Source organism: Melitaea cinxia, chromosome 3 (assembly GCF_905220565.1).
Source record: "Melitaea cinxia chromosome 3, ilMelCinx1.1, whole genome shotgun sequence".
NCBI lineage: Eukaryota > Metazoa > Arthropoda > Insecta > Lepidoptera > Nymphalidae > Melitaea > Melitaea cinxia.
In genome coordinates, this window is record NC_059396.1 from 13707820 (window position 1) to 13722410 (window position 14591).

The 14591-nt window shown below is 31.9% G+C and overlaps 2 protein-coding genes across 4 annotated transcripts in view; one reads left to right on the forward strand and one right to left on the reverse strand.

Annotated features, from left to right (window-relative positions):
* The first annotated feature begins 2963 nt into the window (after window positions 1-2963).
* LOC123669537 lies at window positions 2964-12207 on the forward strand. 3 transcript variants are annotated; one of them, XM_045603138.1, is made up of 6 exons: window positions 2964-3076; window positions 6568-6772; window positions 6898-8906; window positions 10366-10588; window positions 11383-11534; window positions 11872-12207. In XM_045603138.1, the coding sequence occupies exons 2-6, from the start codon at window positions 6721-6723 to the stop codon at window positions 12187-12189; spliced, it is 2754 nt and encodes a 917-aa protein (XP_045459094.1). In that variant the 5' UTR covers window positions 2964-3076; window positions 6568-6720; the 3' UTR covers window positions 12190-12207. The 3 variants fall into 3 exon arrangements, with proteins under 3 accessions (XP_045459094.1, XP_045459095.1, XP_045459093.1); XM_045603139.1 differs by lacking the exon at window positions 2964-3076 and adding an exon at window positions 3224-3258; XM_045603137.1 differs by lacking the exon at window positions 2964-3076 and having other exon boundaries at window positions 6489-6772.
* LOC123669538 overlaps window positions 12199-14591 on the reverse strand; it is a 29249-nt gene continuing 26856 nt past the window's right edge. Inside the window, exons 5-6 of the mRNA XM_045603140.1 lie at window positions 13815-14011; window positions 12199-12799 (exon numbers count right to left, since the gene is read on the reverse strand). Coding sequence (XP_045459096.1) covers window positions 12528-12799; window positions 13815-14011 — 469 coding nt within the window. The 3' untranslated portion in view covers window positions 12199-12527. The remainder of the gene's footprint in view (window positions 12800-13814; window positions 14012-14591) is intronic.

Consider the following 14591-nt stretch of genomic DNA (forward strand, 5'->3'; position numbering starts at 1 on the left):
AAGTTAATACAGATATTTTTGTAGTTCTTATACTTTTTTTGTAAATCTACATTCTTCGGGTTTTTCCTTGCCTCAACGTGTAACTTGTCCCGTGTTCTAATTGATTTTAAGAGACATGGGGTAATCCATTTTTTTTAACCGACTTCAAAAAAAGGAGGAGGTTACTCAATTCGACCGTATATATATATTTTTTTTTTTTATGTATGTTCGGAGATAACTTCTTCGTTTATGAACCGATTTTGATAATTCTTTTTTTGTTGGAAAGGAGATATTCATAGTTTGGTACCATGATAAGGAAACCAGGATCTGATGATGGGATCCCAGAGAAATCGAGGGAAACTTTCAAAAATCGTAAGGGTGACTAGTAAATTTAATCATGTTTTCATTAAGTACTATAAAGCACTACTATTTAATAAAGGTCTGGAGTCGATCTGATGATGGAGAAGAAAGATAGTCGAGGGAACTCTTCAACAATTTATAGCAATTACCTGCTTTTTGAACTTAATTCGTTTCTATTGATGAGAACTTTGCACCTGTATGAGTTATAAGTGCCATTACAGTCTGATGATGGAGACAAAATATAGTCGAGGGAACTCTTTAACGATTTATAGCAATTACCTGCTGTTTGAACTTAATTTGTTTCTATTAATGAGAACTTTGCATATGTATGAGCTATAAGTGCCATTTCAGTCTGATGATGGAGACGAAAGATAGTCGAGGGAACTCTTCAACGACTTATACCAATTACCTGCTGTTTGAACTTAATTCGTTTCTATTGATGAGAACTTTGCACATATATGAGTTACAAGTGCCATTACAGTCTGATGATGAAGACGAAAGATAGTCGAGGGAACTTTTCAACGATTTATAGCAATTACCTGCTGTGTGATCATCTGTGTCGCAGGACCAGGTTTGATGATGGAACCCATAAACACTCGAGGGAATTTCTCAACAATTTACAGCAGTTACCTTTTGCTGTTTGATGACCGCTTTGATATAATGGTGCATGTGCCGTGTCGGCGGCGCCTAAACACCGACGGTCGCGGGTTCTATTCCCGCTCGGAGAGGATATTTATGTTTATACAAATATTTATTTTCGGTCTAGTTGTTAATCTTTATGGTTCTTCCAACCTAGCCTCAGAGAACACGCTAGGCTGTCAGTCCCGCTTGTTATTACGTACACCTGATAGCGAACTTTACTCATAGTATGTCGACGCGTTAGCGCAGCGGTCACAGCACCAGCTGTTGCGCTGGCGTTAGTGGGTTCAATCTCCGCGCACGACAGACATTTGTATTGGCCATATAGATGTTTGTCATTGTCTGGGTGTTTGTGCTTGTGTATTGTGTATGTTTCCGGACCCCCGACACAAGAGAAAAAGCATCCTTGTTAGGTCTACCCATCACTAAAAATTGTAAAATAAAATAATTTTTAACAAAAAAAAAACCGACTTCAAACAGGAAACTAAAAAGTGAAAAATAAATTTACTTAGTACAAAGTAATTCGTATTTTAATTTAGTTAATCAGAAATGATTAAATAAATATTTTATAATTTTGGAGTTGGTGCCAAGTAAATACTACAACAACCTGGCTACAATAACAAATACAAACAACACACACACAACAAACAAGTACAAAAAATATTATTAGATATGTCAAAACAATAACAGAATAATAACAGTATTCAACCTAGTAGTCAATGAAACAAATTATGAAAGAAAACTGAATACATCTTACGAGTAGATACTAGAGTAGTTATTGTTTTACTTGGCACCGACTTCAAAATTATAAAATATTTATTTAATCATTTCTGATTAACTAAATTAAAATACGAATTACTTTGTACTAAGTAAATTTATTTTTCACTTTTTAGTTTCCTGTTTGAAGTCGGTTTTTTTTTTTGTTAAAAATTATTACAGTAATGTTGGATCTGCAAAAATGTAAAGTAGATTTGTTTTTCTCAATCAGGCTATTTAGTTTTGAAATAAAGTAATGCGTTGCTTCCGTTACATCAGTTAAGTAATAAAGTTCCGACCAGTCAAATTTATTTAGGTCGTCACGTAAGCCATCATAATTTATCTTAGTCACAGTTGTTTTTAATTTTTCCTTATAAATATTTGAACCAAGGCTACACAATACACTGCTATCATCTGTAAGATGTGAATGACAGACAATAGTGGTTGAAGGTTGACAAGATTTAATCATACAATGGTCCAAGCAATTTTGACCTCTTGTTGGTATACTGTTTTCGGGTATACATATATCCGTAACGGGCCATTAAGCTGAAATACTCTTTTGCTCGTTTATCAGTTGTGTTTTCTTTGATATCAATATTAATATCACCCATTAAGACGCAATGTTGGTTTTTACATTTTGTAATAATTCCCTCTAATGAACCCAAAAAACTGGTTATGTTATGCAAAGATGGTGATCGATAAATCGTTATAATTGTATAGGTAACAATCAACATCTAATCGCAAACAGTTGGCATCAATAAATTCCAATTCAATAATTATAAAACAACGTCAACATGATTGACGGTCGGTAAATTTCTCACTTAATTTGTGTCAAAAATTCGCACGGGTCGAAGTTGGCCTTCATCAAAACGTGGCGGAAATTTAAAAAAAAAAACAACTATCAATGTCAAGTTGGTAATGATATCTCTCATTCGATTCTGCAAACACAGCGATAAATTCCCGAGAATCCTTGTTGAATTAAATTTTACTCCAATCCTTGCGAAATATTCACTCGCAACCCAAACCCAATAGCTGCATTTTTTCACCATGCCGCCATATTGCTACCACACAACTGACACCTGACGCCTGACAGCGCCCAAATATGCGTTCCACTTATGGTTTCACTCATAAAATTCGCCCACAACGCCCGCGACGTTTTATACGTTAGTGGAAGGGACAGCGGTCGTGATCGATAGCGTTGTGGGTCTTAGGTGGAACGCGCCCTCTAAAATATCTGTTCTATTGTCTGCTATTGTCAATGTCAATTTGTCATCAAAATTCAAAGGTATATAAAGCAAAGAGTATTTCATAATGTAATATAGGGTAGTAAAAGGATATAAAGGTACGTCAAACAGTAGATATAGCGCTACTTGTTATTATTGTAGTTTTTACCTTTCGATAACGCCAGCAGAATTCAAGTCATTATTACATCGGTATTTATTATATTATAGTGTTATATTTTTAACACATTAACTGATATTTTGAAAACAGTATTTTTTGTTTTCATTAACATCGTAAGGCTTGGTAAGTGATTTATTAAATATATTAGACTTTTTCATTTATTATGTACTTTTAAATTATTCTATTAACTTTTAAAATAATCTTAATACGACCGGATGGGTCCTCATATACCTCGTTGTTTAAAAAAAAAACACGCGATTGATTGCCTTTGAAGTATAATTTTGTTTCCTACCTGCATTCCATCAATAAAAATTAACTTTATCAATATATATATATATACCACGTTTTTAAAGAAATCTCAGATCTGGCCGAACGAACAATGCAAATTTTGTGCAATACATACAATTTAGAAATTGCTACATTTTAACATGAGGTGCATTACAAAATCAGGTAATGTACCCAGAGTTGTCCAGCTACCTTAAATGTAATTGTAATAATGTATGCATTAGTATCATCTTTTAATCATATACTACTTTTATTTCTAAGACATGGCAAACCATACTGGAAATTTGTATAAAGATGTGTCTCATTTTCACATACTTGTATATATTCCGTAGCATAACTGAAAAAAAGACAACCTTTTTTAACCCTTGATATACCCGGTGACTTCATACATACACAATTTACCTGGTGGGGTCCCCTGGACTCCCGGAAAAAAAATCGTAATTTTAACATGAAATAAATACTTTTTTAAATAAAAATCTTCTTATATTTATTTATTTGGTTTAACAATGGCATAAGTTTTTACTTAAAATTATACAATGACAGCCTTTAATTAAGGAACTTCTAGAATATGGCACTTTTTGTAATAAAATTACGAGACCTAACTTCTAGTCTCAACATTTCAAAAACAAAACAATTTTTCAAAGTAAATTTATAAGAAATATAACAAAAACATAATAAATTTTTATAAAAAGCAAAAAAAAGAACATGGCCCGAACAAAAACAAAAAACGTGCAAGACCTTTTAGTCACGGTTGGTGACACAGTCATTGCATATGTTTTTTGTACAGCTAAGGCACACAGGCTTAGTACAGCTATGGCAAATATATGCAGTTTTCCTTTTTAGATGCGGTGGACACAGGTGACAATACTTTCTCTCATTTCGGGGCAGTTTCTGCTCATTATTGCTCTCTACAGGTAAGTGAAGTGGAGTTGGAGTGCCTGTTATCTCCGAAATGATAGCGCGTAACTGCCGAGGAAGTTTGGTATTATATTATAAAATCTACTTTTTAGATTGCTTTCATCGAGTTCGATTGTAATAGTTTTGATGAAATCGAGACAAGATAATTTAGGTAAATGCTGCTGCGATTGATGTACTCCGTAGTAGAGTTGTGGTCTGAGAGCTCGCAGTCATCCTCGGATTCAGACTCCACCTCGTTAGGTTCTAGTCTCCTAGGCTGGTTCAACGCTATATTTTGTTGATCCTCACCATCACCATCCGTGTCGCTGTCACTTACTTGTGGGAGCCAGTTGTTTATTGTTAAACGTATTTGACTCAGCACCATCGTCAAATACGTTTATCGTAACTGTGAGACACCATTATATCATCTGAAAAAAAAACCAGTAAAAATACTGTAAATAGGCTAAAACAATAATAAATAAATATAAGATAGATATGTATATAGGTACTAGATAATAGATATAATACTTATATTCTTTTTTTTTGTAAATATATACTTATAATACATAGTAAACACCCAGACAAACACAAACGCTAATGTTCATCACAGTAACATTAATACCCCGGTGGAGTCCCACGGACTCCACTAGCGTGATTACTTACCGATCGGAGTCACGTACATCAACGTCCACTCTCCCCCGCGTTCGGTGCGTCACTGTGTGAAGGTACTGGAACGCACAATTTCAAAATCCAAAAACTAACGATTTTATGAGCGCGTAAAGTTTTCAATGGAGTCCCAGGGACCTACCGGGTAAATTAAGGGTTAATTGTTACAAATATTTTATTTACATACAGATTTAATGCTACTATGTGCTGGTCGAAAATCAATACAATAGAGAAGCACAAATATTAAGACCACTAAAAACATCTGTGTGGCCTGTACAAATAGTCATGTGCTGTGCATTCATTTTTGTTTGACATTATTGTTAAGAGCCATTTCACAAAAATCGGTAACAATCCGCGAAATTGTAATATTTTGACGTCGTTAATCTCAGTGTTGGATACAATAATGTAATTTATATTCTTGAAATATAATAGAGCAACCTTTGTTGTAGTCCATAGTCAGATCAGAATTTTGATTTATATTATGTGTATAAAATTATTAACCTTTTCATCAGCCTCCTCCCTGGGTAAATGGTCGCAATGTATACTTTGAAGTCCTACTTTTCAATAACCTCTACGTTGAAACCATTTTAAAAAAATATCATAATATGTGGAATATAATTTTGTTGCGCACTATCGCAGATTTTTATTCCATTTGTATCTCTATTAAACGATTAAAAAAAATTAAAGTTACGAATATTTTCCAAATAAGTACAATTTTAAAAGCGATATTTTTCTTAGAAAACTAAGAAATTTTAACGAACTATCTTCATCAAAGTAAACTTACATCATTAAGGAATACAAAAAAAATAATTAAAAGATGTAATCATTTTTAATACATTTTATATTAAATAATAAAAAGATAGTATATATTACCACGCATCAAGCCCAGTAAATCAGTCGAGCGCTAGCGCTCTTAGAGGTAAGTTCCACGCCAAATTCTGCGCAGCCGTCTCTTTCGCTCACACGCGCCAAGCGCCTGTTGTTATAGCGGATAAACCGCATTTGATACTTTCGTAATAAAATATAAATAAAATAAACATATTACGAAAATGACTGTAAAATAATATAATGATAATTTCTGTAAACAAATGTATAATTTAATTTTCTTTTGTCACATTATCAATACAAATAGGCATTTCAATCTGTTTGTCTTGTTATTTGTTAATTAATATGTTTGTCGGTGTCGATGTCATAAAATGCTATTTTATTCATATCGTAAATATTAGATTCATTCGTAAACTGAAAAAACTAAATCAATTTTAAAAAATTTGTTTCATAAAATTGATTTTTTATTTTTATTTTAAATTTATTGACTGTTGTTATATAACATATTTGAAATTTTTAACAAATTAATTATGTAAAAAACATTTTATACCATAGTTATAATTTTTATTATACATCAGAAAATGATCAAGATGGTATTTTGGTTGTCACACTATATTTACTAGCACAAAGATCGCGCGGCTCGTACGACTCGCGCGATGCGACCAAATTTACCTAAACTTGCAGACCGTAAAATTGTGAAATGGCTCATAACAGTGTTTGGGTTAATTCACTATAATTGAATTGTTGGTGTTGTTCTAGGTTCCAAGGATTAAATAAATTTGTTTGGTCTTCTAAATTTTATAGATGTAATCTCAACCACATCAGTTGCTCTCCTTTGTTACTTTTCCACTTTACTATTACTGTATTTTTAGTACCTGAATAAAAAAAAATAGATACATTTTAATTGTTAAAATGTCTGAATTAAGCAATATTTTTAAAGAATTAGAGAAGTTAGTAGAAACTGGTAAGTAATAAGTTTGTACTTATAAAATTGTAACAAAAACTCTCATTTAGTTTTTAAAATAGCATTTAACAATACAATTTGTGTCAAAAAAGGTGTTAATTATTTTATATCTCACATATTTTCAGAAAATGTGTTTGAAGTAATGAAAATGATTATGAAAGAAAATTTAAATATTGATGATATAACTCAAGATGAAGATTATAGTAAATATAATTTTATAAAAAACTATTTACAGAGTATTATTAGTGAGATAGACTTACTTATTTTAGAGATAGCAAAAGATGAAAAACTTATTATTAGTGTAAAAAATCGTAAATTACTAAAAACTTGTTATGAATTATTGGTTGCACTTGGTACTTCAACGTGTTTGATACCTGGACTAGGTGTAAGTTTGGAGAAAAGATCCATAGCTGCTAAATCATTTCCAAAACTAAAGTTAAGAGAGGAACAAAAATATGAGGTGTTGGTTTTCTGTACAGAATTTTTCCATCGAAGTTTTAAGGTACCTATTCTCAAAAGTATCATTATGTCTTATTACTTTTCTGATTACATAGCCGCATTAGTTCAATTAGCATTTGCTCCTTTGAAAAAGCCTGGCGTCTATCCTACATTTACTATGACACAGAGTAACTATGACAAATTAATAAGTGACCAACAAAGATTCAAAGGAATATATGAGTATGTACTCAATAACTGTTTTCAACCATTGGTAATGAAAGAATTATTAATTCTGCAAAGTGTCGATGAACCTTCACCACCCATGTTTGTTAAAAACTTATTGACAAATGAAATGAGCAGACGTTTAACTGCACCAATGGGCTTATGCAATTTAATAAGATGTTTTATGGACTGTCATGATATGGATACAGGAATGCAATGGAATAAGGTTTATGTATTTTGTAAAATAATAGGAGCTAAACACGGCCACATGAATGAAACAGAATACCTTGAAAATATTGTATCACAATTGAAGGAAATATTGTCGCTAGACTCATTGCATTACCTGAATACTGGTATTGCAGGTTTGTTAACTCTTCTACAGAAACACAATGACCATGAGTTAATCCTAAATTTGGTCGAAGAAGTTTTTAATACATTTAATTTTGATCAGATATCAAAATTTAAATTGCCTAATACTATCATTCTTACTACACAAGAAATACAACATAACATAAAAATTTTCCAAGCCTGTAGTAACATTATGGCAAATCTTGATGTACCATCCGAATTAATTTTACCCAATTTGTATATGCTTTTTCTACTAAGAATCAAATGTACAAATGACCAAACCAAATCAATAATATCTGATATAATTATAAAAAGTTTAGAGATATTAGATGATGAAGAATTTGAAAATATTGTTGAAGAGTTTCTATTTGGGCCTCAACTATCTGAATCTGCCAATGTTTTAATTGAAGAATATGAAGCAGGCTTAGTAGTTAAGTGTTCTGCTTCTCACGTAGAACATCCAACAAATGAAGCATTTACGAATTTCTTAGAGATTTTCAATGCAGTTACAGAAAATAAATTAGTGGCCAAATTATTTGAATTTAGTTTTAAATTATTTGTTAAATCAAATTCAGTGAGGAAGTGGAAACATACCACTGAAATATTACCTAGTGTAGAAGACGGACCTCAAGCGTTAAGTACAGATCAAAGTTATGTCCAAATGCTTCATCTTCTAGCTGAGATGTCGGCCTCAGAAAGGGTTACTAATGCTTTAAAAGAAAATCCTTGCATTGTTGTTTATTTTGTGGAGTCTCTTTTATTTGGTAATATTACAGAGTTAAATGACGAATGTAGCACTATAGCTCTAGTGTTATTAAATACTGTTTTACCTAGTATAAATAAAACTAAGGACTTGAAGAGAAGATTACAGAATTTAGTTCCTGTCTTAGGAAAGCTTGCCAAAGACGCATCTGAGCATACAAAAATTCTGTGTAAAGAATCAATATCGTTGATAACAACTGATTGTCCCAAACCTGAAGTTAGTGCCTATGATAACGCACTTGGATATGCAGTTGACAAACTACTTCCAGTAAGAGCTCATGGGATTATTGAGTTGACGAAATTAATAGAAAAGGCTGATCCTGAGGCTTTATCCAGAAGGCACTATTTGTTTTGTCTGTTCCAGGTTTGTATAATTTTTATGAAATTTTTATATAGTTTATTATCATACTAGCGACCCGCGGCTTCGCACGGTTGCAAAAACTACCAGTATTCCTCTACTATATTATGCATGTATTATACATATAAACCTTCCTCTTCAATCACTCTATCTATTAAAAAAAACCGCATCAAAATCCGTTGCGTAGTTTTAAAGATTTAAGCATCCATAGGACAGAGAAAGTGACTTTGTTTTATACTATGCAGTGATATATCAAATTCTCTTGTCACAATGCTAGTTACCATAGACCTCCGAAACGGCTGGACCAATTTTTATGAAATTTTGTGTGCATATCGGGTAGTTCTGACAATCGGTCAACATCTATTTTTCATACCCCTAAGTTGTAAGGGGGGGAAGGATTAAGGGAGTTAATAACATATGTGGCAAAACAATGTTTGCCAGGTCATCTAGTTTATCTATATAAATAAAGATGAATATTACTAAGTGCATAACTCGAGAATGACTCGACCAGTTCGGTTAATTTATAGTTTTGTAAGTTCCTTAAGGCTCACGGAAGGTTTTAGTACTAAAATTTTTTTTTAAATACCCTTTAAGAAAAAAGCCCTTGCACAATGCTAACTATACAGCCATATAATAAAATAATCCTTTACTTTTCTTTAAACCTCAATCACTAATTAGCTCAGTTGCTAGCTTTTCAAATAGTTTAGGGTAGTTTGAGAAAAAAAAACTATTGTATTACCTACTTTTAGTTGTTTTAAATTGTAAATCGTGTTATAATTCCTTAGAGAATGGCTAAACGGAGCAAGCTGACTTAAATTCAACTTGCTACTTTAATTTTAAAAGGTTTTTTATGTTGTTGTGATATTTTAAGGATAATAAAATTGATTCTAGATATGTTAGTCTTGCCTAAAATTTCATTGACGAGTATGTACAAAAACATGATGTTATTGAACATGATATTTTGCATGTTAAAGTGAATTAGGCGATCGCTATAATTGGAAAGATTATTAGCCATGTTACAACTATAGGACAAGTGCTATAGAAATCGCTCCTGTACACTCTAAACCATTAATATATCGACTGCCCTTACGTATAATATCGAAATTGAAAAAAGGCAGTACAATTTTTTACGCTGAATGATTTGTTAAGTATAAGCTCATGAAAAATGTGATTTTATGTGTATTTTATAGCATTTTCTCTTTTTTCTTTAAAAAAATATATATATAAAAAGTAGTTTTTCCATGCAATAAAAAAATAGAAAATTTTCAGTTTCGATACTGTACGTAGGGACAGTCGATATGTACCATATCGCTTAGACTAAAATATTTTAAATGTGTAGATTTAGAGATTTATTCTTTTGAATGAGAGCCGCTTTATCATTGTGCATTTGGGACTATGATCACATACATATATCAGTCACAAATATGTTTTAATTTGTTTTCTGTGTGTGTTTTTTTTGTCGTAGGATCAACTCGGGAATTCAGATTCATATCTTTACTTAGCAGCTATAAATGGTTTAGCTGCTATATCTATGTGTTGCCCGAGCGAAGCATTAACTGCTCTATGCGGAGAATTTTTGCATGTATCAAATCAGGAAACAAAACTTTTAACTACTGAACATCAAAATAAAATAATCGAATTACGACTGAAAGTTGGTGACATAATCGTGAAAGTGATTAAAAAATTAGGTAAGTTAAAATTTTCATAATGTGACTAACAATAAATTGTTCATTGATTTTACAAAGTATTATTACAAAATTTAATAAGTTATTACCAGGTGATATTTGGTGAGGTTTTAAGTTAGCAGACCCCCCCCCTCCCATACCCAAAAACCTCGTATTAATTCTGTTAATTCTATGTCAAACGTCATAAGATTATAGTAATTTATGTTGTTCAAAGCGCTAAGGTTAGATATAATTATATATAATGGTCAAGTATTCTTAAATATTCAAATTTTCCGCGGCATTTTCTTAATTTTTTCTTTCATAAGAACCTTTTCTTGACAATAACAAACACAACCAAAAAAGAATTAGCGAATACGGTCCATCCGTTCACGCGTAATAACATTAAATTCATTATTCAGTTCGCTGAGATATAATAAATAAATTTCTAAAATAAAAGTAGCGTAAGTTACTCCTTATTACATCAGCTATCTGCTAGTGAAAGTCCCGTCAAAATCAGTCCAGCCATTTCAGAGATTAGCCGGAACAAACAGACAGACAAACGGACAAAAATTGTAAAAAATGTTATTTTCATATATGTACTTACCGTGTATAACATCCATGTGCATTTAGAAAAAGAAAAAAAAACGGTTATTTAATGTTACAAACAGACATTCTAATTTTATTTATTTGTATAGACATATATGTGTACCCACTCACTTTATTAAGCTAAACTAAAAAATAGATTTATATTTTGGTTTTTCAACTAGCTGTTAACATAATTATGCTTTGTTTAAACATGATATTTTTTATACTTCTAGGTCAGATGGCCGTAGTCCACAAAGTAGTATTATTAAATACTATGCTATGTGCCTGTAGCGATGACGATCCTTTAATAAGGGCATCAGCATTGTCCAATGTGGCTGAAATTGCATTGGTAATGAATTATAGAATGGGAACCATTATTTATGAGGTATGTTTAAAAATAAATCTAAATACGGGTAGTATTGGATTTTAATCTATATGATATAAAGTTTTAATTTTTTTTTTTTTATTATAGAGGAAAATAATGAACTCCTTTAAAAATGGCATAATAACGTAAATATTATCTATGTGAATGAATGATGAATGAATCTAAATTTATTTTTAAGCTGTTTACGAAATTTTTTAATTAATTGCAATTTTCCTTCCTGTAATTTTTTTATTGTTATTTTTTTTACATTCAAATAATTAAATTATTATTATTACATAATAATGTAGGACTTTTTTACAAAACTATTCCCCTAACATATTATTTATAATTTTTTCAGGTTTTGAATTGTATCTGGGACGTAATTGAAACCGAAACAGTAGTAGAATGTCGGAGAGCAGCTGTCATGGTCATCACGAGTCTCTTTAAGGGTCTGGGCAAAGACATATTGTTCCAATTGAAAGAATACTTACTGCCCATATACAGAACAATAAATAGACTATACAAAGATACAAATGAAGATTCGGTCGTAAAACTGCACGCTCAGTTAGCTCTAGAAGAACTAAACGACATCGTTAGACAGTTTCTTACACCAGATTTACAATTTGAAAAAAAAATTGTAATTTCAAGTAAAGAAGATGATATAACATTTAAATAAAAATCATCATTTCATTGATTTAAATGTTTTATTTGAACTCACTTTGTGTCTTACATTTAAAAGCATTGATTAGTGAAATATCTTATGGCAATCAAAACATTGAAGTGATTGTCTTAATACTGGCCAGATGTAGTATCTGCAAATTGTTGTAAATAGGACATTATAAATAGGCTCTTTAATATTACAACACTACAGGTTCTTAGACGATATTTAACAAGCTCTAAAATATTAAATTAAGAACTATATCTATTTTATAATCACATTTCGTGCAACCTAATTAATACAGTCTGTTATTCAACTTAAAATCCTATCTTAAGCAAAACTTAGGAAAGGTTTATTTATGCCTCTGAAGTATCGTCACCATCGCTAGGTTTTTTTACAGTTTCATCTTTTTCTGATAACGTTATAGAATAAATGGAACTTCTATTAAATCTATCGATGTTGCTTCTACAGAAGAGTCCAGAACGCGAAAGGGACGATGTTGTCGAAACAGACATATTGTCACTGTTTCCTCGATCAGCTTGCGGTACCATTTTCCAAATTAAGAAAGCAACGCCGCCAAACGCAGCGACGACTAGGAACATCACTAGAGTGATTTCTCCAAACATACCTGAAATGTTGTAATAGATATTTGGTAGTTTTTTTATAACCATATGATATAAAAATTATATTGACTATAGCCCTCTGTCACACATACTATACATTTTTAATCTATGATTGTACCAGCATAACGGCAATGAAGGCGTACAAACATACAAACAAAGTCATAGAAATCTTGATGTATAATTACAGCATAACATTTTCATTAATTGTGATGTACTGTGTCAGAGCATGTAAAATTGCTATTGGTGGTAAAGAATTCCTAGATGTCTATCCTTGTGGATATCACCCCACCGTGCCTCGGAAAGCACGTCGGTCACGGCTGTTATCATAAATACCTGATAGCGATCGTTCTCTTAGTAGGGAACATCCCGCCAACCTGCAGTGGAGCAGCGAAGTGAATTAAGCTCCAACCCTTCTCCTACGTGGAGAAAGAGGCCTATCCAGGCCCAGCAGTCGGATGATACAGGCCGAATGCTTGCATGCAAGCATTTCTTAGTAGGAATGGGGCCGAGTGCTCGTCGCGATTATTTCGGCTGATCTTTTTTTTTCTTTTAGGTAATCCAACAATTCCATAAAATAATCGAATCCAGGGAAAATAATCGAATCGAAGAAAAACATAGGTATATCAATTGACTTTTTTTTTAGTTATCAATGGTTATACAAAGGTTGTGAACATGCAAATTCATTTTTTGGATCTATGTATATAATAATCTTTCAAAAATAAAATTTCGTCAAAATTTGCCGCCAGGCTCGAGCTTACTCAGCCTGGTAAATTCGCCACTGCCCACAATATTTCGCCGATGCCCACGATACTGCCTTCTGACAGTGGTATAAATTTAAGAAATTTTCGTGAGATACGATACCTACAATTTTTTCCTATTGTTTTTTTTATATAACTCGTACATTTTTAAATTATATTGACTTAGAAGACAGTAGCTATCGAGTTGGTGATTAACTCGTGGATCACCTTTACTTTTGCACTGTTTTGACCGTATTTAGTTATGTAATATACAAAAACTGACTTTGTTGCGTTTCCTCCTTCGTAGCTTCAAGACGGGCCGGCTGCAATCTATTGTCATTTAAGTCCTGTTCATCATAAGGCTCCACGGCGCCGAGAGTTTTACTTTCGACTAAAACATCTCCTGGGTTTGCTTTTGGTAAATTAATACCAGCTCGTACTGTTAATGTCTCAGGTTTGTAACTACATAGAACCAAAAATCTGCAAATAAGTCATACATAAATATACAATAGTCAGGTTTATACTGATAAAAGGAAAACCTACCACCAATAATGACTTCTATTTTATATTGAAATATACAATCAAACATGACTTATACAAGTAGGTGCGTATGATCAAATCTGAAATTGTTGAGACCAGTGAATGAAATTCGTTTAAGTTTGGTTATGAATTTAGGAGTTTAAAAATATATTTACACGATTAAGTTTTATGGTGTTTTAAAAATATTGTTACGTACGAAATCATCTCGAAAATAATGATTTTGAGCTAATTTGTATCTACTTTAAGAGTACCTAATCGCTATACCGTGTAGTTTCGAAATTTTCTGTCTAACTATATTATCGAAAACAAAATTTGACTAAAAAAGATTATTTAAATTGAAAAAACGTTAAAGGACTCGTCTTCCCATTGATGTACCTATTATTTTTATTTATGCATTTTTTAACGAAATATGTATTGTTTTTTATTATTATTATTTTAACGTTGTTTCTCCTCCATAGAGATCACTTATTTGGTCTAACTAACAAGTACATGTGAAAGTGCCCGGACAATCGACTTACAA

Coding starts and splice junctions, on each gene's coding strand:
- LOC123669537 (XM_045603138.1), top strand. CDS start 6,721: ATGTCTGAATTAAGCAATATTTTTAAAGAATTAGAGAAGTTAGTAGAA. Junction 6,773..6,897: donor AGAGAAGTTAGTAGAAACTG/GTAAGTAATAAG, acceptor ACATATTTTCAG/AAAATGTGTTTGAAGTAATG. Junction 8,907..10,365: donor ATTTGTTTTGTCTGTTCCAG/GTTTGTATAATT, acceptor TTTTTGTCGTAG/GATCAACTCGGGAATTCAGA.